This window comes from Centroberyx gerrardi, chromosome 17 (genome assembly GCF_048128805.1).
Source record: "Centroberyx gerrardi isolate f3 chromosome 17, fCenGer3.hap1.cur.20231027, whole genome shotgun sequence".
Classification (NCBI taxonomy): Eukaryota; Metazoa; Chordata; class Actinopteri; order Beryciformes; family Berycidae; genus Centroberyx; species Centroberyx gerrardi.
The window spans coordinates 19,784,808-19,810,738 of NC_136013.1; the positions used below are offsets into that span (position 1 = coordinate 19,784,808).

Here is a 25,931-nt window from a genome sequence, read left to right on the forward strand (position 1 = left end):
CACAATCCATGTAACTATTTCTTTATATCCAAAAAATTGTTTTTTTTTCAAATAATCAGCCATATTTATACCAGTAATTTTGATATTCACCTTTAACATAACCAACAATCCCACTCTTTTGAGTGAAGAGTGTATATAAATCTACTGATTCCCAAAACTAGTGGCAAACTAAAAGAAAAGCATCTACTATCATATTATTTGGGATGCCGGAGTATTCCACTTTTGAGATGAAGAATGTAAACATATGTTTAGTTTAATTGCACATGATGTTGATTTGCATATGATGTTGAAACAAAAAACAAAAATCAAGATGACAAAAACAACTGGACTGGATGAAAGAAACTAAATGACAACAATCTCGGCAAGGAGGAAATGGTAAAATAAAAAGTGCATTAATGACAAGTTAGGGAAATGAAATAGACCTAATGCAGAGAATAAAATCAAAGGGAAAATGAGAGTATGGAAGAGAGTTACAAGGAGTGGGCTTTCAAAGTGAGAGAGAGCAGGAGGGAGTGAGTGTGTTGCGTTACTGAGGGAAGACTTCAAGCAGTTTGGTTCATCAAAGAAGTCATAAGTCTACATTTGAACTTATTGAGAGACATATGTAGATTCATAGGCAATGTGGATGTAACTATCCCACAGGCCACAATTGGTGCACAAGGGCAATTCAAATGAAAGTATACTTTGGAGGGCAAGGAAACGATTCTAATGTCTATGTGGACCACAAAATTCAGTGTATTCAGTGTCTGTGATGGTTCAAAATATTAACACTGAAGAGATTATTTGAAAGACTTGTTCTCCCTCATCTTTATTGTGATACTGAAATTAGGTAAGACAATTAGTGCAGATCAAAGAAATCCACAAATTTCTGATATTTGCAATGGATACATGTCATGGAAGAATCTTCTACAGTAGTAAACAACTGCAACTTTGACTATACTGCAACATTTAAATGACAGTTTGTCATCCTTTAGTAGTTTTGTGGGGATTGATATGAGCGGGTCTAAGCTTCACCTACCAGAAAATGTGTGCATGCATGAAAGGAGGTGCGTCATTAGTCATTATGAACTTGAATGTTTGTTTCTCATATTCCTCTTCCATTAATAAATTTACATTCAGAGGACAGCTACCCTCATGATATTTTCTAATCACATGATTTGTTTGACTTTGTGTAAATTGCGGACTAGATGTCAAGTCGCTGGGAAAGGGAAGTATGTGGCCAGTGAAAGCTTTTCCAGCCCACTGAGCACTGGATTAAAAACAGTGGTCGGTTCTAAGTGCCAACTGCGCTGCCAAGGTCTAGTAGTCAGCTTTTTGAGGACACAGGCTTTGTCCTCATATATATCAACAATTACCTGGATAAGCTCTTATTCAAATTATGAGAAACCAATTTTTATATTACCCAATACCAATCAAGATACTGAGACATGTAAACACCTTGTCCTGATTACTGTTGCTTTTTGCAATCTATGTTCTTTTTCTATGGCATTACATTTATTAATGTATTCAATTATAAAGACCAATACAGAAGCATTCTTCCATGGGATATGAAAGATATATAACAGCTGATCTGAAATTTTGCTGAAACCGGTTTCAGCGCCATCATCTCCAGTGCTGGATACATGTAAACACATTCACTATGACACTATTCCCATGCACATTATGTTGAGTTATATTAAGTTAGTCATGTGAATGTATGTTTAAATAAAAACATTCAACCATCAAGACAATGATTCACAAATTAAATTTATTTACACCTTTTTGCATTTACCAGAACATATCTTTTCATAAGGTGGGGACAATATTCTTTGGAAAAAACAAAAACAAACACAAATCCTCATAAAGAAACCAAACATCAACCTGACCCATATCAATTTAACCATTCATCCATATCAATTTCATCATATAACATAACAGAAACAGAGAAAATGTAGAAAAAACAAATAAAGACAACAACCATAATGTTACTGCAGATAGGTAATACAAAAAACTACATTGTTTACAACAGTGTTACAAATTTGGTCGTAAAACAAAGTACACTTGAGAACTTGAGTTGCAAACCAACTTAGACTCGATAATGTAGGAAGATTGAGGCATTTGTTTGTAAGGTGGACATGACAACCTCATGCCATTTTTTTCAGTAGATAAAAATGAAAAAAAAAATCCACTTCAGGAATTGAGTGAATTGAAACCAGCTGTTTCATAAAATGACTGCATGAGCAGTGAGGTACAGGTTATCGCCATCAGTAAATAAACTCAGCTTAAACTGTTTCTAACATGAAACATTAATATTAAGATAAACTAACATTAAATTAAATGTTAACAGTCCAAGTAAATTAACTCCAAATGACTGATGAATGACTGCAGTGGGTTAGCTCAGAGCCTTAGATGAACGCCTTGGTTTTATGGCTCACATTTTCAAGCACTGGAAATCATTGCAAACTATGGTCTCATTTAGACCCGGTAGATCCATCTCCAAGATCTCTCAGGGTTTTTCTAGATAGGGCACCAAGCCAAGAATAATTAGTTGGAAATTAGTTGATTCTTAAATGTTGCCCTCTCTGTTCAGTTTATCAGTTGCACACCTCTACATCTCAGTTTGCTCAACTCCTGCACTGGGCACTTGGGCCTCAGTTGCATGCTTCAGCAGATCCCCTGTTAGAACTTCTTCCCTTGGATGAGGACTACAACCAGCTAAGCTCTCTCTCATCAGGTCGCAGCCCCTTCTTCTGCCACAAACAGCTCTCATTCCCTGCAAACAGGCCAGGCTTTCCCTTCCTCTGGCTGTTACTGCTACTGTTGGGATTCCAGCTCCCTTTGCTCTACCACAGCATAGCAACTCTCACTTTCACCAATTAAATTTCCCCCTATACGAATTCTGCGTCAGTCATCCCACTGTTTCTCACCACTACCTCAGTGCTTCAGCTGAAAAGCAAACTGACCCTGTCCTGCCATTGCTTGGAGAATACATCCTTCTAGGATGATCTTGCGCACCAACCCAAGGACCTCCACCTATTCAGACATTTACAAAACCCTCCATTGGCTCTGGATGCTTTTCTAAGGGAAAATTGTCAACATCTACATGAGCAGGAGAGCTCACATCCATCCCCAAGACACCGACTTCCATTTTATTGAATGTTTTTTTTTGGTTTATACCTTGCTCCAAGGCAACTACTCCAACCTTGCTATTTTCGCCTTTATGTCATCTCGGCATTGGAGACCTATCAGTGACACCCTATTCTCTATCAAATTAAGCAAAGCCAGTTTAAATTCATATTTTCAATTTACCATAAAATTATTTTCGTCCACTCAGAGACTTTGTTGCAGACCTCAGTCAACCTGACACTTCAATAGCTTCAGTCCCATCTGAAACTAATTCACTCATGTTACCCAGTCATTAATATTGCTCTCTGTCCTTACTGGAGCTACTATGACTGCAGTCATAAACTGCCTTCCCAAACACTTTCATTTACCTTTTCATTGTCTTCTCACTTTTAATTCCTGTCTGAATACGTAGAATCTTGAACTAAAGAATTAAATGTAGCATGGTGCCCTATCTAAACATATTTAAGTTGCATCTTTTATCTGTAACAGTATAAATGGGGCCATTGTTTTGATAAAGAATTCCAATGAAACGATGAAACAATTTAATGCTAACTCAGTACTTTTACTTAAGCCCTTCATTCAAATAAAAACAAATTCAGCAGCAAGATTGTGGGATCCAGCCCCATGAACTTGCATTTGATTTTTAACCACATTTTGAATTTAGCAATTCATGGGTCTTCCCTGTTTGTATTTGGAGCTGCTTTTTGTGAAATTTATCAACCCAGTCAGCCATTCCTGACCAGTAACAGTAGAAAAGACACGTTTTACTCACATAGGTATCGGGTGAAATAGACTAGTGGGAAACGGGTCTAATCACAATGTTCGCCTCCTCATCAGAAGCCCAAACAGACCAATGAGTTATGTGAATTTCAAAATGCATGGTTTACAAGCCAATATCGGTGAGAGCAAAAATGATTCAGTGGGCTGCATCCAGGCAAGCAGCAAGGCACAAGTGACCTTGATACAAAGAAAAAATCAAGTTGCATATTGGATGATCTGGATTGTTATTGCTAGTGAAATAGATGAATAGTGAGTTACGGGAAAATTTTATTTCTGCATCATATTGCTGCCGTAGCAACGGTGTAGGTGCCTACGGTGGTGTGAGCATTTATGATTCTGCGCCGGTGATTGTGCGCGTATACCACCGAAACACAAGACGGCAGTGGTGTGCTTTGTTAAAAAGGAAGTAACAGCAGAAGTAGTAGTAGTGTTTACATTCTCTGAAGCTCATGTTGTGGATATTTCTCACCATGAATTTAGTGCCATCTGGTAATCTTTATAATTTGGGGATGAAGTGTCCTACAAATCAATATATTTCGTCTCTCTTCAATCTGCTCCACCAGAAATAAGGTGGCAACCCATTCCAGGTCCTGAACAATAGTTCAAGGAAGTGGTATAAATTCAATGAACCTCATTTGTCAATTAATGTAGACAGCATACACAAATGCTAACAATATTTGACTAAAAACCATTAAATGGAAAATTACATTTGACCAACATGTGCTGTTTTGAATCAGCTTTAGCCAAGTGTCTTCAAGTATATCAACATGTAGATATTGATCAATGAGGTCCAATTTATTTTCTTATTGTCTGTTACAGTACTTTCTGTGCAGGTCAAAGACAGCCTCTGAGGAAGCGTCTCGCAACTGTGACTAGGACTGTCATCCTATCAGTTGACCACTCTGTCCATCAGTCCGCCCCTTCTGTCTTTCAGTCCTTGTTGTGGGTATTGAGCTATTGTAATACATAAACACAAAATAAATCCATAATCCCATAAATGCCCATCATGGGAACATGATGTAGGGACAGCCATAAAAATATGATCTGCAGAATGGATCAGAAATACTGTTAACACTAGTTTCCTGTTTGTTTTGCAGATGTATAATTAAAAATGTGCATGTATTTTTTTGTAATTGTAATTTTCAAACACATTTTCATGTAACTAACAGGAAAAAAGCGACCACCAATTCTGGTCAATTCTGCAGATCTAATAATTCTGCCCTTGTCAAGAATGGGGTTTGGGTTATACTTAGTCAACTTAGTAAACAACCACAAAAAAGGCAGTTGAGGTCAATAAAGGGGTGTGGTTGTGGACACACAACCAGTTAACCCTGATGTCTTTATCTGTCTCCAGGGTGATGGTAGAAGTTTACTTCTCATGTCAGGAAATCAGGAGGCTGTGGAGAGAAACACTCGGGTGATACACTCGACCCTCTTCAAGAGTCACATTCAAGTGAAAATGCACAGAAATTTCCATAAATCATGTAGATGGCAGAGTTAGATTCTGATTGCAATTAATATTGTGGTAGACACAATCATGCTCATGCACACACTGTACACACAAAGAAAACTGCAGACATACTGCTGTGCTAAGAACAGTGGTATTTAGTTTTTCATCTTGCTATTCTAAGTTTAGAGCATAAATGGAATTATTACTATTATATAGTATTATTTAGAAAGCTCACCTTGCGTTTCCAGTTCAGGAGCCGACCTGTAGATCAGTCTGGTGTGGTAAAGCTCAAAGCAGGGTACGGGACAGAGGCTGGGTTCTCCTGGACACGTCTTACAGTAATAAAACGTCTGCCTCCTCGCCGTCTCAATCTCCTGCTCACAATCCTTCTTGGTTACAGAGTTCTCCCCCTCTTTCTTCTCCCCATCTTCCTCATCATCTGAGTTCACCCCCATCATCTCCTCCTCTTTCGTTTTCTTCTCTTGCTCCTCATTCTCCCCAACCTCCTCCTCCTCCATCTTCCTCCTCTTCCTCTCCTCCTCCTCCGTTTCCTCTACTCTCTTCCTCTTATATTGCGAGCAGACCTTGCAGTCAGAGTTGCCCATCTCCCTCTTGCCCAGGAAATGGCGTCCGGTTAGGCGTGACGGTACGCCATCACATGGTTGGGTGTCTCCCTGAGGTTTTGGTGATGGCGATGCAGAAGTGCAAGCTTCAGTAGATGGCTGGTCAGGCTGCGAGGGGCTAGCTAGCTGAGCTGGGGCAATCGTTGAAACAGCTGGTCATGAGTAACGAATCAACGAATGAATGAATGGAGGGAGAAATGTTGGGGAGGGTTGTGACAAAGATCTACAATGGATAGGTTGGGCACTGCCTGGAAGAGACTGGCTAGCTCCTTCAGTGTAACTAAAATGGCTGTCATAGTATTTCTGACAATGTTGTTGTGGGAATGAGCGTTGCTTGATGCATGGACTAGGGTAAGATAGATATGGATTTTTGAACCTCATACCAATAACTTTTTGCATTTATGTGGCCAATGTCAGATATTTTGTGCCAAAATTCAATACCTTTAATCTTGACCACTGTCATGATTTTTTGTTGTTTTATTAAATTACAATAATTTGTTTTTTCCCACAGAAATGTATCCTTTTCACAGTGCAAAAGTGTCCGAAACGGCATTTAGACCATTATATGACACTAAAACTTGCCATTGAAACTCATACTAATAGAATTGTTGTAGGCAGGTTAACAGTTTCTTAAGACAGGGTGAGGCAGGTTTCATTGCTGGTTTTAAAAACTGACACCCTGAAGCTGTTGAGTAAAATACAAAACTGGTATTACTCTGGTTGTGGGTTGATCAGGGAGGAGTCTCCATCATATTAGCAGTGGATGACATTGACTTTAAAACAAGGTCGATATCAGCCTAATATATCGGTTTAACACCAGTGTGGACAGTGGGAATCAGAAAGTTGGCAACGTTAGGTGCATTCAGTGAAATGTTGCGTTTGCTGTGGAAACACATCAACCTTCTGATTCTCATACACCAAACCAATTCTTATTTCCACGATAACACAGTCCAAGGTTTTATGGCAGCTATACAATCATCCTTTCCTTTCCAGAGTTCTGTGGTTTGTGATTTGGACCATTTATCAACTAAATTTAGTACAAAAAAAACATCAATATCTTAAAATATACTGACCACATATATTTTAAACCTCAAAGACAGAAACATGTACTGTGTGAGCGTAAGTAAAGTGAATGCAGTTGATTTGTCAACAGTTATAAATGCTATAAATGAACAATTATAAATGTCGCCAATGTGGAAGTCCCATGTTTTTTGTTTTTCATTTATTGTTTCTTAATGTGGGTGATGTGAAGAGCTTAGAGAGACTGTAGCTGTACAAATAAAGTTTTTCCTGGATATATTTCACACGAAAAAGACCACTGTTTCAAGAGCTGCTTTAATTTGACTTTTTTTTTCAGCTTGCAAAAAGGGCAAGTTAGGCTAACAGTGGTTTGAAAGACATTTTTTGTTACAATATGCCTATTCACGGTGGCTGATGTAGTGCTATGTAAGATAGATGCCGGATAGAGGACTTCTAACATGGCTAAAGTGCCTGAGCTTGTTCAAATATTTTTTGCTGTTACCTGCTGATTCAACGGCCTGTATGGGCAGCTGGCACAGGCTTTCCTGGTCCACAGTGAAGGGGCGACACAGAATTGACTTGTTCTTCATTTGACGTCGACGGGACACAGGCGCACGCATGGCGTCAGTCTGGGTACTGGCCTGGACATACACACAAACATGATGTATTGTACTACAATGAAGAAAACGTATACTAAAATAGAATTCATAGGATCTTCTTCCAAAGTCTGGAGAAACATACACACATTGCTAATCAGATATTTAGTCACTCATCCTGGGATCCAGGCTCACTAAAGAATAATGGTCAATTACTACTCCTGTCATGTGGGGACCCACCATCAATAGTCCTGTGAAAGATGTTGAGTCCCGACCCAGAGTTTGAATAACAAGGCTGTTACTGCATCATACTTCAATAAACACAAATCTCAGTTCACACACACACAAACACACACAGCACTTACATTGTCGAGGTTCTTGCCATGGGTGTTGGAGGTTGGAAGCGCACCTACAAAAAGAGGGACAAAAATATTACAGCACTGCATTCAACCCCACTGACAAATACATATAATATTTATATATTGGTTGGTTTATCTATATATAGATAATACAGAGAAAATACAGGGATGGAAATTTATATACAGAGATGGAACTTCAGCCTATGGCTAGTAGTTTTCAGTCTGCGACAGGGTAAACGGCCCTCACCAAACAGCATTTTAATAGGATTTCATGGGTCAGTTACTGTGATGCAGGCAACTAGACCCACGCTGCAAAGGTCCTACGGTCCCTCCTAGAATATTTAATTATGGGGCGTCCGGGTGGCTCAGTGGTCTGAGGCGCATACCATGTAACCGTGATGTCCTGGGTTCAAGTCTGACCCAGGACCATTGTCGCATGTCATCCCCCTCTCTCCCAGTCTTTCCTGTCTCTCTCCACTTTCAACTACCCAATAAAGGCAAAAAAATGTGTGCGTTATTTTTTTAGGTTAGTCAGCTGGTGCCACCTTGACTAACACATTTGCTGCGAGAAACGCTGTATTATCCATATACAGTAACACAGAACTTCCAAAAAACCCATCCTAGGCTCAGAGTTTGACCTGACCAGTGAGAGCAGTGTCTGCAGTAACATGGGGCTGAGTGGCAGAGCCGCTGGCCAATGACACAACATCAGCGATGACAGGGTTCATCTTTGAGGAGTGGTGGGGCTGGGTCGGAGCTGGGGGGGAGAGAAAATTACCGTTTAACCACCCAATCCAGATTTTAAGTAGAGTTCCACCTGTGGCACCAAGACTGGCCCACGGCTGACTTATTTATGTTCATTTAAATGGATTAAAAACCTCTCACTCTCAAACTGACTGGCTGAGCTCTTGATGATAAAAACATTAATAAAAGGGACAGACGTCAAGGACTCTGCTCAGTAATTTATTATAAATCTCCACTGATTCATCCACGGATGTGAAGATTGGAGGAGCAGTCGGTCCATTGCCAGGCTGGCAGGGATGATGTTTTTCCAGTTGCAGAAATACATATGATTGAAAATCACAGTGATGATGTGACAATACTATACTATGCATTTACCATAAGGTGTTAGCGGTGCGGGTCCAGTACCGTTGCTGCTGATCCGTTGGCTGGTTTGAAAATGCAGGTAGCAGTACTGCAGCAGGCAGGGCAGGGTGCAGAAGTTACGGATCGAACCCAAACACTGCAGCTTCTCAGCCATGTAGCCCTGCTTCCTACAACTGTCACACCGAGCCATCTGTACAGGAGAGGAGAGGAGGGGAGAGAGAGGAGGGATAAACAAGTGAGACACAAAGGGAGGGAGGATAAACCAGCCATGTTGAACATAAATGTGTAGTGTGTGTGCGCATGTAAGTTTTATGTATGTGTATGTGATGCTTGTGTGGTGTCCAACGGAAAGAACAGTGCATCGAGTGGAACAGCCAGTCAGGCTTGTACATATATGCATTGGTAGGATCGGGGGGAGGGGGTGGTAGCTATTGACGACTAGTTATTAATGTTTCATTTAGCCAGCCGAAAACAACTCATATACAGGTACTGCAGTCTCTCAATCTAGTGTAGGTTAATTGCATTGCAACATTAGCTGACTATTACACTTCCAACTTATTATTGAGGCTACATTTCAAACTGTCTCTCAATTGACTTTGTGTCGGCACAGACGCACCACGACTCAAAGGAGCACACGTTTTGTTTTGCTGTCTGTCTACCCACTCCATAGTAAAGTGTACTGGGTTGTGTATCTACCTACCCCACAGTAGAGTAAAGTGTACTGGGTTGTGTATCTACCTACCCCACAGTAGAGTAAAGTGTACTGGGTTGTGTATCTACCTACCCCATAGTAGAGTACAGTGTACTGGGACATGCAGTGGGGTGTGCAGAACTCCTCCATCTTGCCACCGTAGTGGCTGTGCAGCATCTTCTGCCCGATGCCAAAGCAGTAGCTACAGTGACGCCATGGCTGATCCTTGTTACGAGACGTCAGGTCGTGTTTGAAGAGTAGCTTACAGCCTAGGAAAGAGACGGACAGGATGGGCGAGGGAAGAATTAGTACTTAGTTTAAGATCGGATAAGTGTACAATTCAGCCCACGCTATGAAATATTAACTTTGGGGGTTTAAAGTCATTACAATTTTAATTATGGACAACTGAAAAGACTGGCTTGCAGACTACATGAAATCATCTGTCAAAATGTGAATGAACCATTTTTTAAAAGGTTGGAATAGAAGCAGAACGAAATGTGCTGAAAATCTGCCCTATTCCAATGACCTGTGGAATTCTGCCATGTTATGACTGGGCTAGTCCTCCCACAGCTGCTAGTGCTGATGGATTTATAGGCCGAAGCGTCCCTACTTTGACCATTATAACTACTTGCCCATAGCCATAGATGAGCTGATTGTTACAGAGCAACATAAGCAAATCCCCAGTTTCCAAATTTTACTCAATCCCCAAATTTTCTTACAGATCTAGGGGTTCAAACCAGCAACTTTTCAATCACACACTTGTTTCTCTCACAAGTCTAAAGGGGACACAAGGCTGGAGAAAGGTACCAGGCTGGTGGCTCATTGGTTAACACGTACAGTGGATATCTAAAGTCTACACACCTTTTAAAAAATTCTAGGTTTTATTGGCTTGAGACATGAAATTATCAGACTTTTCTCTTTCATTTGGATATAATAACAAGCAAAATCAAGGTACGGTGAGTCTTGTCGGATGAGTTATCGGGATACCTGAGGAAAATAATGTGCAAAAGCTCGGTTCAGTGTGGTGTTACTCACTCTCGCTGCAAAAGAACAGGTCCTGTTGATTGTAGCGGATTACGTCACAGAGCACTTTCTCCACTTTACAGTACTCACACAGCGCCAGGATATTTCTCTGGGTTTTATACTGCTCACAGCACGCCTTGCCGCAGAACATAGAGATACGACCCTGGAGGGGAAAGTTATCATTGGTATTATGATCATTGTTATCATCATTAGGGTTAGCAGTTAAGTTTGGGGTTAGTTTAGGGTTGCAGTAGGGTTAGGCGGGTAGCGGGAGGGTTACAGTTAGGGAATTAACATTGAATAAACAAAAGTACAGTAGCACAGAAATAGCTGCATTTACTCTGTGTGTGTGTGTGTATGACCTCTGCTCCTTACCTGGTAGCTGAATAGCAGCGGCTTGGTGCTGAACTGTGTGCTGCACTGATGGCAGGTCAGTTTGGAGGGGTCACCGGGCGCGCCCTCACCTGGCTTCGGCTGTTGCCCAGGAGGGGCTTTGGCCTGGGCTTGGCCTGGGACTGAAGGAGAGGACAGGGTGGGGTAGTGAGGCAGCAGGGGGGGCACTGAGCTGTGACTGGGGTGGTGGCCGTGGTAGGGGACAGGAGACGAGAACTCCTGAGGGACGGGAGGGACTGAGCTGGCCCCGGCGGAGGGCCCTGGTCTGGGGGCGTCTCGGAGGGAGGGCTCCCTGAGAGCGGAGGTTCCATTGGTCAGGTCTGGTAGAGTGGTCTGTGCCGCTTTCTGGAAGACACACAGGGAAAGTTACAGCATGGTTAATGCAAGAGACGGCAAGGTCGAGACAAACGGATGCTCCATGCTCCGAGTGCAGAAAAGGTAATGTGGTACAACTGTCAGAATTGCCATCATGGCCCTGATGTAAAATTCCATGACTTTTCCATAACTAAGTCAGCGCACTTCCATGACCTGAAAAGGTTATTCCTTCCAGGTTTAACATAGGCTTTCAGCTCAAAAAAGAAACCTAAAAGGGATTAACAGTCTGGTTTCCACTACAGTTGTCTGCAAAGAAAATACTGAAAACTATCATCTAATACAATGAATGTGTGACACAAGATGAAAAATACATTTGTGTGCATCCCTGTATAGTGACCTATTTGTAAGATTCCCTGATATTTCCTGACTTCCACTGAATATTCATCAAATTCCCTACCTTTCCCTGTCTGGAATACACCTCTCAAAATTCCATGATATTCCAGGAATTACATGACCAGTGGGAACTCTACTACCTGGAATGTACTGTTCAGGAAGCTGTTTCCAATTTTTTTTAAATTGCACATCATTATAATGGCCATAACTGCCTGCGTCCTGTAGCCTCTGTTCTGATTAATCTACAGCAGGTATTCAATCCCTTGACTTTTTGTACAATTGAGTTTTCAGTCGTTTTTTCTGTCCAATTTCTTTGTGCACCCTCTGTACTTTCACACAGATATGGAAGGAAGACCGTTGATTTTTTCTTTGAAACCACAGTAACTGGAATTAAATGCATTATTCCACAACTGACACAGGCATTCCATGCTGTATTCCATTATGCAGCAGAATCGCCCCTACTCCCCAAAATATCACCAAGATATATTAAAAGGGACCTGCTATATGCAATTTTGAATGTAAAATATTCAAAATGGCTTATTACCTAAAAATGAAGAATGAATAATATACAGTATGCTAATCTATGAAATGTTTTTGCGGGTGACACAATATAACCCACGTGAGTGAGGAGGACGAGTACTTTTGTAAATTCGATTTTTCTGTTATTCCAATTTTATACTTTCACATAAATTTCTTTATTTCCTACTCCATTTTGACAGAAAAGAGTAATTTATATTTCAGACCATACATCCTGAATTCACAGTATTTTCCCATCCTGTTGGTTCCTTTACCCTGTATATGGAGACACAGTCATAGGAGCAGAAGTTACGAATGGTGCCGTCCACCATGGCCAGATGGTACTGAGGAACGGCGGCAACTTTGCACAAGCAGCAGGGGAATGGAGTACCTGAGGAGAGGAGTGCAGGAGAGAAGGGTTAAACAAAAACCTGAGAAGGTGAGGTGTATGTTTATGTTTCTGTGTGTGTGTGTGTATCTGTGTGTTGCATGCATGTGCAGTTAAACTTAATCGATTTTGGTCTCATTCATATGTGTAACACAAATTAGGTCTGATTTCACGACACAGTTTGGCCATCACGCACACTTTCACTAATCAGGAAATCACACAGCTATTTTTTTCTGAACACCTTGAACATGGTTTTTTTTTTGTTTGAGGAGGGAAAGTGTGTATTTTTTTGTATTCATTTTTCAGCAGTTAGGGCAATTTTCTTGCTGTGATAGGACGCCCCTGCTGAAGAAATATAAGGAAAACACTAGAGCATAACACAAGTAAGTGGTAGATGTGCAAATGCGTGAGTATGCAATTGTGTGTTTATGAGTTTCTAGAGCGTGCCCTACCAGTGAGCATGTGTCTGAGTGGTCGGCTCTGTTCGATGCAGACAAGTGAACAGTAGAGCTGAACTTTGCCCTTTTGGTCTCGCTCCATGATAGTGCCGGACACTGTAACCGTCTTATGACAGTTGACACACTCAATCATCTTTCTGCAGGACTGGAAGAGAACACAAGCAATAAATTAGAATATAAACAGAATAGATGTTTATGCTTTGAAAATGTACCACCTTTCCACTTTGGGATTGCTGCCTCACAACAGTGACCACAGTTTTCAACCACAACCACTAAATTGGTCAGTTTTTATAAAGCCCGTCTGATTTGTCATGAACCGCCTCCAATATCTCAACAACCAAAATGCTCAGCGTGCTAAGTGTTCTTTGGATGGACTGAGAGGACTTTATGTATACGATGAATCCAAAAGGCTTCTGTAAAACCCTAACCTCCATTTAATCCCAACATAAAAATAAAAACTTTTTCCAACAAGGGCCACAAAATCGATTATTTTGTTGATGACGCTTCATCTGGATTTTCTATTCTTGTGGGAACATTTCATGACGCATTTTACTGCATTAATTACCGCAAATATCAATGGTAGATTTGCCCAAATAAAATTCTGATGTTAGGTATGGACATTTCTCTGCCCACAGAGACAGTAGCAGTGACAAATCAAAACTTAAAAAGGACAATGTCAGGACGGTGTCATTTAGAGTTATAGCCCATTTACTAATGTCCACGGGTAGTTTACATTTCCGCCAATCATTCTGTATTACAGAGTGCATTTTCATTGTTTTTAAAATACAACTTTTCAGTAGAAAACCTAGCTTGAAATTAACTGCGGTCTGGGCTAAAAAGACACCCACATGGATGTGACAATAAAGTTTGTAAGGCGACATGTTTTAGAGGGATAATTTCCTGGAGGAGACGCTCTGAAGGCCTGAGTGCAAACTTTTATCTGTTATAAAAAAACAAAACATACATCACTTACACACACACACACACACACACACACACCTACCTGTTTGTAAGTGCTGATGCAGGTAGGACTACAGAAGTTGAGCTGGGACCTGTCAATGGTGAGCGTCTGGCAGGAGCCTGAGTTGCTATTACAGTAAAGGCCGCAGCCTTCACAGCAGTTCATGGCTAGCTGCCGCGTCTTGCGCCATGTCAGGAAACAGCCATCACTACAGAGTCTGTGCAGACGACCCTGATGGGTGACCTCGTGCTCAATCTGATGGAGAGGGAAATATTTAAATTTTTACAATTTTAGGCGTGCAGCAGAGATGCTTATCCGGAGCAACTTACAATTAGTGCTACAGTAGAATAAGCTTCAATTCCTAGATCATCAAAAATTACAAGCAACCAAAGTGTTTTGGAAATATTCCTGTCAAGCAAGACTGAGTACTAGGAAAAGAAATAGAGTAAGACCTAAAGGGAGAGGGAATTTCTTTAGACAGCAAGTAGAGAGAGGGGGGAAATCATGGCTTTGGCAAGGACATCACAATACCATTCGATTCACACGCATTGATAAATTCATATACTGTACATCACATGATATAACTGAAATTTACAGAGAATTGACAGAGAATACCCTTTGCATTCTGACAGAAGACTACTGAATTGGTTTAGCAGAAACTGACCCAAAAACTGTTCTGTTTCTTACCTTGCTGCTGATTCTGCAGACAATGCAGTAGGGTTTTTCGGGGGGTTTGTCCGGCTTCTTCTCCGGGCGTTTCTCGGCCCGTTTCTCCGGCCGTTTTTCAGGCTGCTTCTCCGTTTGTTTCTTTTTGTGTCTGAACATGGACAGACAGAACTGGCCACAGAAGTGCATGTAGTTGGCGGCGTCTATTGGAATCATGATCATATCCTTAGGGTTCGCAATCTCCCTGCACAGAGAATGACAGAAAGAGCAAATACAACACAGTTGTAAAAACACAAAACGGGCAGGGGGGGAGGGGGCCGTAATCTCTATTACAAATACATTTGCTACAGGGAGAATTTAAATTTTGAAAACATTGTTTGTGGATGTATGTGCATTAACAATCTCAAAATATTCAATATTTGAATTTCAATCAAACGTCAAATGAATCAATCAATAACAAATTCAAGCTCCAACCTGCCTGTCAAATGTGACAAAACCAGCAGTTTTTCAACAGAGAATTGAACTGAATGCAGGCTCCTTATGCCTTGGCTCCACAGACTCTCATTCTGTCGCTCTCAAGATACTCTTCAACAAGCCTGCTAGTTTGCTGTTAGCGAAGGGTGGAAGTATTTTTTGAATAGTAGGTTTTTGCTGAAGTATTATACTTCGCTACATTTTAAATCACGCCCATTACAGAGTGCACATTTTGTGGGCTCTCCATAAGCATCTGAAACTGGAAACTCTTAAATTGGCCAATTGTGGAGCCATTTGCAGTAAATGGTCAGTCAGCAAAGAAGAGAAGAGTAATCTAGCTTTACTTAGTGCACTTTATTGTGCAATTTCTAATTTTTCCAATTAAAAGAATCTAGTTTGAACTTTTACTCTGAGTACATTTTAAATGAGCTACTTTTTAGATGCAAAGCAACTCATGGACCTGTGAAGTAACTCACTCACGGCTGACAACTTGCTTGTTGGGAAACAAGCAAGATGGGGCATTTACTATCAATTTTAAGTGACGTGCGCTCCAATCTGTGTTGTGGCGAGGGAAACATATCTGATCTTAATGTGTATGTAGGGCTGAACAATTAATCAAAATTTTATCGAAATCGCAATATGGCCTACTGCAATTTTCAAATCGCAGGAGGCGCAATATTTGTTAAAGGCGAAATGTGTGTCAAAATACCATTTTAAATTAAATATTGTCGTGCTGCAGAGATGTCCTGCAATTGCAATAACAGTCAAAATAATCGCAATTAGATATTTTTTCAAAATCGTTCAGCCCTATGTGTATGCCAGAAATACAGTTTTATGTCAGGTGTAAATGTAGGTAAGATGCATGTTAATGCCAGGTGGACAGAGGGCCACGGAGACATACTTGTTGCACTGGAAGCAGGATCGAGCCTTGCAGGCTGGAGGCAGGTGGCCGGTCAGACAGACTGTGGAACAGAAGAGCTGTGTGGAACCTTTTCTCTGGAACGCCGTCTGGCCTTTCAGCAGAACCTAGATCCATTTCCAGAGTCATGGATTGCATGTTTAATTGACTGGTTGAATTAATTTAATTAACTGAAAAAGGCTAATTTATGCATGTAAAATACATACAACAAACTGTCAGTGTCTTGCATAAAAAATATCAAAACCTTTGCACTGCAAGAAGCGCTGAATTACAACGGTACCTTAGAGCAGCCACTGCAGCGGACACTGCCGGGGATGGCGGGCTGAGGCGGGGGTGGTGGCAATGGAGTCAGAGTTGGAATTGAACCTGGGATTGGAGCTGGAGGTCTGAGAGCAAGGGGAGCCAGAGCGGCAGCCTGCAGGACAGCACTTCTACCTGGGATGAAGATGGCCGCTGGCTGGGGCACCGGGCCTGGAGGTGGCACTTCAGTGGGCAAGATGAGAAGAGCTTATGAGTGCAAGATAGTCTATTTTTGGATCACCGTAGTATTTGACATTTATGAAAAGTGTGCTTTGTCAGGTACACAATATGGCCACTGCAAAACCGACTGCTGTGATGTGAAGTGATGAGAGCAAAACATGTTATAATGAATGAACAGAAAAATGTATCAACTCACCGGTAGGGGACGAAAAGGTGTTCCCTCCTCCGACAGAGTAGACAGAGCTGATCCTCAGCTCCTCCTGGAACAAGGACACACACAATAAAAACTCCATGTATGTTTGCTAAGCTACATGTACGATTAGCCTAAAACATTATTGTGTGTGTGTTAGTGTTTTAAAGAAACCATTAGTTGCTGACATTTTGTCTGCACCTGCAAAAAACTGCCAAAAGCACAGTGACCTAAGGCATTTCACCATATCGTTGTCTTCTCTTGGTGTTTCTTTAATGATTACTTTATGATGGATCGAGTTAAAGTAATAAACAAACTCCCTACTCGTGTATGGGCTTTAGGCAGTACGACTGATAATCCACTAGAGGGCAGGCGGGGAACAAAAACTGCATTAAAATAACAGTAATGAATGATAATAAACAGCAATGACTGCTGCCATATAATTGATGAGAATTTAGGCAATACTGTAAACCAGGATTGCAGACTGCAAATTTGTATGTAACAGGTGCCACGTCAAACTTATCTGCCTTTTTCCCTCTCTAAACTTATTTTCTTCATGATACAGGAGTGTAGGTCATGACAATTTGATACATCTGAGCTGTTTGTGTTCTTGTTTGTAGTTTGTCTTGACATCTTTTGTCAGACAGTATTCTCCACTGTGTGTATGTGTGTGTTGGTATGCCTACCTCCTGATGCTCAAGTTCCTCTTTGATCTGCCTGATGGAGCTCTGAGGCAGCAGTGCAGCATCATAGCCCTCGTCAATAGGCTCGTCTTTAATGTTGATGCTTGGAGAGATGGGGGGATTGCTGTCCTCCACCGGAGCTGCCTCTGACCTCTAAAATAATAGAAGTATTATTGATTAATGAATGGCATGAGACGCAAGAGACTTAAAAATGCCTTAACATGCAGTTATCCAACCACAACTTGCATTCATTTAACATCTAATTTCCAAAGCAGATCCCCACCTCTCCCTGCTGACTGTCTTCTGTCTCCCCTGTCTGGTTCAGGACGCCTCCATCTGACAGACGAGGAGAAAAGAAATGGTGTTCAATTATAAATAACAATCTTACGGTACATTTGAAACAAATATTTTCCACAGCATTTCACACTGCTTTTCATCCTTTTCCACAGGGAAACCAGTCCTAGGATGCATGTTGTGACGAAAGAAACCTGTTCAGTTCCCATACACAGTATGTGTACCAACCTGCTTCAGGAACAGGTACTGAAATCAAGCCAACCTGTGGTTGTATACCTGCTCTTGTTAAAATAATTCTATATAAATTCTCATGTGTGTGCAGCCTTACCTTGGCTGTTCTCAGGCGAGTGGTCCTGGGAGGAGTGGGAGGTGTTTGCAGACCCACTGCTCCCTTCTCTCTCTCCCTCTTTGTCTCGCTCCTCCTCCTCTCTCGGCTCGCCAGCAAAGGGGTCGTCCCGAGTTTCTGTGTTCCCGTCATTCGGCCGGCTTCTTTTCCTGTTGGCCTTGTCCACGTCGACATCTTCCAGGGTGCCCATCGGCAGGGCGAAGTGCCAGTCTTCGTCCTCTTCTTCTGCCCCGTACAAAGGCAGGCCGTCTAGTGCGTCGTCGAACGCCGCCCCTCCGCTCCCTCCTCCTCCCCCACCGCTGGTGCCCATGGTAAAGGGGGAATGTCGATCGGGGGAAGGGGAGGCGAGGCGAGGAAAGGACGACTCTCCCGCCCCCTCGTCCATCCTTTCTTCTTCTCGTCTGCTGCCGTTGCTATCCTCCTCGCCCGCCGGCTGCTGTTCCTCCTGCCCAGAGTTTTCCTCTGCTCCCTTTGTCTCCTCCTGGACGCTGCTCCTGGAGGAGGTGGCGGAGCCCCTGGAGGAGTCGGCGAACTCTCCCAGCCCCATCACCTCATCAAACACCCTGGACAGGCGCTCTTCGTGCTGCTGGAGACACAAAGGACTGATTAAAAGGCAAATTCAGGTCAGCAATCCTGTAAACCCGTGCGCCATTACACTTCATCCGTGCTTACAGCCTTTGAGAAAATGATTTTCCACAAATCAGGCCTGGTGTCTGAGCAGTATCTATTTAAAGGGAACAAAAGTTTTACTGTGAATACTTAAACTTAACTATGACTCTACAATTTTACATTTTTCACATGGCTTCCACAATTCTTTTCTCATATTCAGAAAGAACTACTGTATCTTTGACTACTATTATGTCAACATAAAAATGTCCTACATTTTTTTGGATGTATATTCTTGGAAATATATATCTATAAAAAGGTACTTTTTGGTCACAACTGGCAACCCTGTGACATGACTTGATGTTGGCACTTTTACAATGTGTTTTGAAGCTGAAGTTGCAGTGTGCAAAGCCATACATGCGCCATGTGACTGCAAAATCTGTGCTTGTTTGTTTTTCATCCTCCACTGGGCACATCAAGTAGGGATGTGTTTAGTAAAGAACCAACTGATACTTCTCATAACAATTCTACCAATATCTTCAGTGAGTTCCAAAAGTTTTCAGACATCAAGATATCTTATGATGTTTTGACACGGATGTGAAATGATACGATGACTGTGGTTACAGGACATACTGGCAGCTTTATGGTTATTTGGAGCCGTATCAGATGAAGAGTCACAGGCTTGCACAAGAGGAAGGGCTATCAAAAACATCACAGAGGCTGCAAAGAGGGCCTCAAGATGACTACTCATGGTACACACATGCTACTTGGAAACAAACCTGGACCTGGCCAACCAGGGTGTCTGATGCTTAAAGACCCGTGACACCCAGTGACCTCAGGTTACATCACTAATGTGTTCACATCCATCTGAAGAATATGGCTGAACCAAAAAGAATAAAAAGTTTAAAATAAACAACCACCTTTAAAACACTGCTCTGTGCCATCTGCATTAGTTGAGAACAGTGAAAACACCCAAAAATGACCATAGATATTATTCCAGAACGATAAACTACCGCAGCTAGAACAATTCTATTTTTTATTTGTAAAAATACACAAAGTCTTTCTGGTGGTGAATTTTCAAGATTTAGCAATTACATTTGTAACCTGTCTGCCCTGTCTTTGCCACCAAGTGCTTCTGCTACTGAATGGCCACTAGTGTTATCTTGTTGGTGGATAGGCCAATGTGCTGGCATGTTAATAAGTTTCACTAGTCTTACTTCCAACTACATGGGGAAAGTATGCCATTAAGCTATGCTTAATTGTAATGGTGACAAGCTGTACACACTTGCTTGCAACTCGCTCTACACCAGCACGGAGGATGCTTGCTCATATTTCAAGTGAAGCTGAATACATTCACCTCCATGTCATGTTTGAGATAATAGTGCTCTCTGCTGTACAATTTGTGCATTGGCAATCTTGAAAATGCCACAAGGATTTAGAACTCCATTTTAGTATTAAATAAGTATTTAAGGAGTTTGATCAGTGCCATATTGGTACAAAGCCAATATGTTATCAGTTGACCAAATGATCTGTTGTGCCCTTGTGCGAAAGCAACAAGACAGATGTGTCTCAATCATCTTGCCTAAAACCTTAGTGCTTACTTGCAAACTGACTTTGACTTTATAGCAAATAAAATGCCTTTAGGCTACAGTAGAGTGCAGCACATCCTCTGCTTGAATAACTGTCACAATACACAAAGAGCAGGCAACATCAGGCAACAAAGACTACAAAAGCCATTATCTGGTCAGCTGACACAGAGCTCCTTGGAACTCAACTTTACACCCATCAAGCTTGGCCAATCCATTGGCTTTGTCTGAGCATCTAAATCCAATGATGTTGAATGTTTGTTGATTTCTCACTGGGTATAGCTGAATGTATCAGCCTACTTCGCAATGAATTCAATTGGATGGTGGGGGTAACGGTGTACTCACCTCAAGTACCACCACAGTACTGCCGAAACCTATCATATAGCAACCTGGGTCACCCCCTGGTCCAGTCAGTGGGAAATTCGTTCAACAAAGGAGATATGGGAGATATTGTTTGTGCTAACACACACTTAGCATATCTCAATCCTCTCATCACATCCACACTGGAAGATGATCTCTTTATGTCGATGTTTTTTTCTGGTACCTAATCCCGAGCCTTTAGGTTATCACCATCTTGCAATCATAAATCCCAATGGCACCAAGCCTCAATGCTGTCCGTTCTGGAGAGACCGTACAACCAAACCCCATTCGAAATCTGGCAATTGAACGTGTTCTTGCTTATCGGTAAACTGACTTACATACATTGTAGACGATAACTTGATATATTTCATATTGCCGTAAGTACGGCATACAAGTGATTCACCAAGCAGCACTTTACTTCAACAAAATCTCAGCTTTTAGAACGGCCTCGCATTGATTGAAACCGCCCTTCACGATGTGTTTTGGTGGAAGGGCTTTGTGGGAATAACAGGGAAAACAATTCTAAAAGTTCCAATTTTGTTAAAATACGTGCTCCTTGATGTATTGTGTGTGTGCTCAATTGAAGAGTGACTCCTTATTACCTGTAAGTGGTCTTGAGACATATTCTGCAACTGTACGTTTGCCGATTAGCAAAACCACATTAAACGGACAGTTTTTTGAATGGAATTTGGCGTATTGTTTTCGCCATACGAGAACAGCATGTATCAGTGCTAAATGGTAGCTAGCTATGTGGTTGTGAGCTAGCTAGCTCGAATGTGCACATCTCAGCCGGCAAACCACAAGAAAAAACGACATTATTTAGATAGTTATCAGCTTATAAACTTGTCGTGCCGATCCGGTTTATAGTTTTAACATCTACCCACCAGTAGTTGTGTTACCTTTGATCGCTTAAGTCGAAATTCCTCCGACTCCGCCATGTTTTAATTATGTTCCAAACGCCGCGCTTCGGAACACCCACCCACCTTTATGGGTTGTGGATGTAAGTTAGCTAACTGGCTAACGTTGACTAGCTAACCTTGCAAAAATAAAGAACTATAAGCCTACTTCTACTACTAATGCAGGGACAAATTCGTTAATCCGCTTGAATGGAAGTGTGGAAATCTTGTTATGAATGCAGAGCAATGCGTTCACAAGTGAAGGTAAACGACGTGCATTGTTTTTTGTTGTTTTTATGGCTCTAGTGTGGTTTGGTCTATGCATGCATGCACACCGAACTCTCGCTTTTCCGTCCGACCAGGGTTCAGACCGCAGAATTAAACACAGGACTTCCGTTCATAGCCTTCAAAGTAAAATCCTTACTAATTCTTTCAACGTTTTCTGACCAATACAATTTACATACATTGGAAATGATGAATGTTAGTAAGGAGAAATCTGGAGTACATTAAAATAGAATAGTTGTTTTTTGCATAATGTCCTTTTCACATAATGTGAATAACAATATAGCTAGGGGTGTAAACCCACCTAAACTAAGTTTACCCTCCTTTTTATTTGTGGTATACCCACGTTTTTAGGCTGACATCACTCATAAAATAATATACATTCACAGCATAAATAATAACAACTAGCAACAAAGTGATGTAAGTTATATCAGGATAGGATCTTTAAAGGGAAAAAGCATAAATGCTTTCCTGACAATGTGATTGATTTGTTTATATTGGTGGATGTTTATCTTATGATGATCACCGACTGAAGGTAATGGTTTATCAACCTTGTTATTTACTACTACATCACTGCATATAAGCAAGACGCCATATACAGGGCTGCCAAAAATACCTCTGTCCCTTTTTTGCATGCATGTGTGCAAGTATGAACTTAAGGATGTATGAGTTTGAGTGTAAGTATATGTATAGTATATTCTGTAGCCTTAAGTGAAACTTGTGTGCAACTACATGGGTTTCTAGAGCTGTATGTGAACGAGTATGATTGCAGCTTGAGTTATATGTGACAATCCTGAATAATGTAATGACATCATGTTGTATGATGTATTACTACTATGGGTGCTGCTACATCGAAATCTGCCTGTGTGATCGAGATTCCACTTACTATCTGGACTAGTTATGTATCTGTGTTATGTATTACATCTGGTGTGGGTGTGCAATAGTGTGCGTGTATGTGGTATGTGTGTGTGCACAACTGCCCTTGTATTCTGTGTATGTGTCGGTGTGTGTATATATGGCTTGGTGGTGTCTGCACATAGTTGTACTGTACAATGTCAAATGTATGTGGTATTTACATATGTTTTTATCTACTCGAGGATGTGTATATTTCTGTATCCTCTGAATATGTTGTAGTATAGTAGTTATCATGACTGTATGATGCCTTGGAGCCTACCAGTGCTCAATCCCCTGGAGGGTTTTTGGCCTTTCTCCTAACATATCTCTTCACTCTGAAACTCTTCACTTTTAAACTCTGTTTTTTAATATATGTGTAAATCAAATCAAAGCAAACCCTCATTTCAGCTGAAACACCGGTCAAGTTTGTATGTCCACATAAGACACAGCAAGTTAGCTAGTGCAGCTCCATGTGAGGCTTCTCAGAAACAACTGAAGTGGCCACATTACTCTTCATTTTTAATAATTCAGTGGGTTTTCACCAATGAGGAATATGCTCCACATGTGGTTTTGAAGATATTAGAGGGACGTCTTTATTATGAAATGGACATACTGCAACCATCAATAAGATAGCTTCAACTGGTTCTGTGTAAGTCATAGAATGGGGGATTTCCTTAATATTTTACACCCTCAGCGTATATTTGAATGATAAGTACTGTACTGGATGCATCCTCGACTTCCTTCCACATCTTACCAGCTTCTCCTGTACTGCACGTGCGTCCTGCTCCGGTGTTCTTAAAGACTCGTCAACTCCGTCACTGTGATCAACACAGCTGGAATCTTGATTTGATGAAGCAGCGTAATTATGATCCTGCAATACAGATGTATCTCCATCAATGACACCCTCATTTCTTTGACACCACTGAGAACCCCCCAACATCAACATGTACATCTACTGTCGCAGCAATGTGGCCGTGATAGACTACAGACAACAGGTCTGCTCAGTATCTTCTATCATGACGATATTGTTGCGATTGGCAGCAGGAATCCACTGCTCTCTCCGTTAATGTCTACAACCTCTTCATTGCAATGAATAACATTAAGTGGAGAAACTGTGGCTCCGCTTACCTTTGCATGAAAATGTACCGTTGGTCGACCGTGGAAGAAGACAATGATTGGCACAAGTGTGTTCTTCAGCCCAAGAACCTAAAAGAACAATGATCTTCATGATGTTTTGCGAATGATTGTAGTTTAGTTAAAAGGGTATTTATTTAATCAATCTGAAGACTGGGTCTTCACAGGCATAACAATGCTGCTACTGTGATTGGCCAACAATACCAGCTCCAACAATTCAAATGAGCTAAACCTGCTGAATGGAAGGGTTTAGAAATTGCTTAGTGCGGGGAGCGAATCAAGACCAAGTCCAGTTGTGATTAATTGACAAGAGTTAGTGTGAAACTGTCTGTAAACAGGATGGACTTTTGAAAATGCAGTAACTTAATTGAACCACCCAAACAAAATCATAAAGCAAGAATAAGCCAAATCGACATCATCCTTTTCACAATACCCATGTTTGCTGATCGTGTCTTCTATGTTTGATTTCCCGACCAACTAGCATGTAAATGCAGTGCTGTTTGGCAGCCGACATACCAGAAGACATGTAGACTTTTCAAATCAATGCAGGCATGAACTAAATCACCATGCAACGATAAAGGTAACCTCATCATGCATCCTCGACTTCCTTCCACATCTTACCAGCTTCTCCTGTACTGCACGTGCTTCCTGCTCCGGTGTTCTTAAAGACTCGTCAACTCCGTCACTGTGATCAACACAGCTGGAATCTTGATTTGATGAAGCAGAGTAATTATGATCCTGCAATACAAAATGTGCATGTTTCCTTGTTCTTTTAATCTTAATACTGTTGAATGCTGTTTCTTAATATATGCTAAATAAATACATCAAATCAAATATGTGTGTGCTTCTGTGGTGATATGATGCCAATCTCACCATCTACAGTATATTTTCAGGTGTCTTTCTATGAAATCCATGCAGAGAAAATAGGCTAGACACAGCCGATACGCATCCATTCCACGCTCTGTATCAACAAGCTCTTTAGTGTCACCAACTAGTGGCTGAAAAGTTGGACTGAATGGTATCATTTTGGTGGTTTACAAGATTTTGCACGTCATCATACATGCTCCTCATGCCACGTGCATTTTTCAAAATCGCACAGTAGGTGCGAAAGAAAGGAGAAAGTGAGGGTAGCATCATTTTTAACAAGCTCAATGCATTCACTTCTCTTGAAACTTTTCACCAGCTAGCTAACATTAGCTAATTAGCAGTCAACTGTCTGTTGACTAACCAACATTACTCTTCATTTTTAATAATTCAGTGGGTTTTCACCAATGAGGAATATGCTCCACATGTAAAGTGGTTTTGAAGATATTAGAGGGACGTCTTTATTATGAAATGGACATACTGCAACCATCAATAAGATAGCTTCAACTGGTTCTGTGTAAGTCATAGAATGGGGGATTTCCTTAATATTTTACACCCTCAGCGTATATTTGAATGATAAGTACTGTACTGGATGCATCCTCGACTTCCTTCCACATCTTACCAGCTTCTCCTGTACTGCACGTGCGTCCTGCTCCGGTGTTCTTAAAGACTCGTCAACTCCGTCACTGTGATCAACACAGCTGGAATCTTGATTTGATGAAGCAGCGTAATTATGATCCTGCAATACAGATGTATCTCCATTAATGACACCCTCATTTCTTTGACACCACTGAGAACCCCCCAACATCAACATGTACATCTACTGTCGCAGCAATGTGGCCGTGACAGACTACAGACAACAGGTCTGCTCAGTATCTTCTATCATGACGATTTTGTTGCGATCGGCAGCAGGAATCCACTGCTCTCTCCGTTAATGTCTGCAACCTCTTCATTGCAATGAATAACATTAAGTGGAGAAACTGTGGCTCCGCTTACCTTTGCATGAGAATGTACCGTTGGTCGACCGTGGAAGAAGACAATGATTGGCACAAGTGTGTTCTTCAGCCCAAGAACCTAAA

General features: G+C 41.4%; 1 protein-coding gene across 3 annotated transcripts in view; it reads right to left on the reverse strand.

Moving 5' to 3' along the window:
- LOC139911436 (zinc finger MYM-type protein 4) overlaps positions 1 to 24,634 on the reverse strand; it is a 45,457-nt gene extending 20,823 nt beyond the window's left edge. Inside the window, exons 1-18 of one of the 3 annotated variants that reach the window (XM_078289469.1) lie at positions 24,610 to 24,634; positions 18,213 to 18,816; positions 17,874 to 17,926; positions 17,594 to 17,743; positions 16,914 to 16,977; positions 16,518 to 16,720; positions 16,220 to 16,344; positions 14,866 to 15,088; positions 14,221 to 14,433; positions 13,212 to 13,362; positions 12,647 to 12,762; positions 11,130 to 11,492; positions 10,767 to 10,917; positions 9,825 to 10,000; positions 9,053 to 9,230; positions 8,577 to 8,690; positions 7,940 to 7,983; positions 7,481 to 7,619 (exon numbers count right to left, since the gene is read on the reverse strand). In XM_078289469.1, the coding sequence (XP_078145595.1) occupies positions 7,481 to 7,619; positions 7,940 to 7,983; positions 8,577 to 8,690; positions 9,053 to 9,230; positions 9,825 to 10,000; positions 10,767 to 10,917; positions 11,130 to 11,492; positions 12,647 to 12,762; positions 13,212 to 13,362; positions 14,221 to 14,433; positions 14,866 to 15,088; positions 16,220 to 16,344; positions 16,518 to 16,720; positions 16,914 to 16,977; positions 17,594 to 17,743; positions 17,874 to 17,926; positions 18,213 to 18,777 (3,028 nt within the window). In that variant the 5' untranslated portion in view covers positions 18,778 to 18,816; positions 24,610 to 24,634. Of the gene's footprint in view, positions 1 to 7,480; positions 7,620 to 7,939; positions 7,984 to 8,576; positions 8,691 to 9,052; positions 9,231 to 9,824; positions 10,001 to 10,766; positions 10,918 to 11,129; positions 11,493 to 12,646; positions 12,763 to 13,211; positions 13,363 to 14,220; positions 14,434 to 14,865; positions 15,089 to 16,219; positions 16,345 to 16,517; positions 16,721 to 16,913; positions 16,978 to 17,593; positions 17,744 to 17,873; positions 17,927 to 18,212; positions 18,833 to 21,681; positions 21,793 to 24,609 lie in introns of those variants that run through there. The other 2 variants (XM_078289468.1, XM_078289470.1) reach the window with 2 other exon arrangements.
- Between the last annotated feature and the right edge of the window lie 1,297 nt (positions 24,635 to 25,931).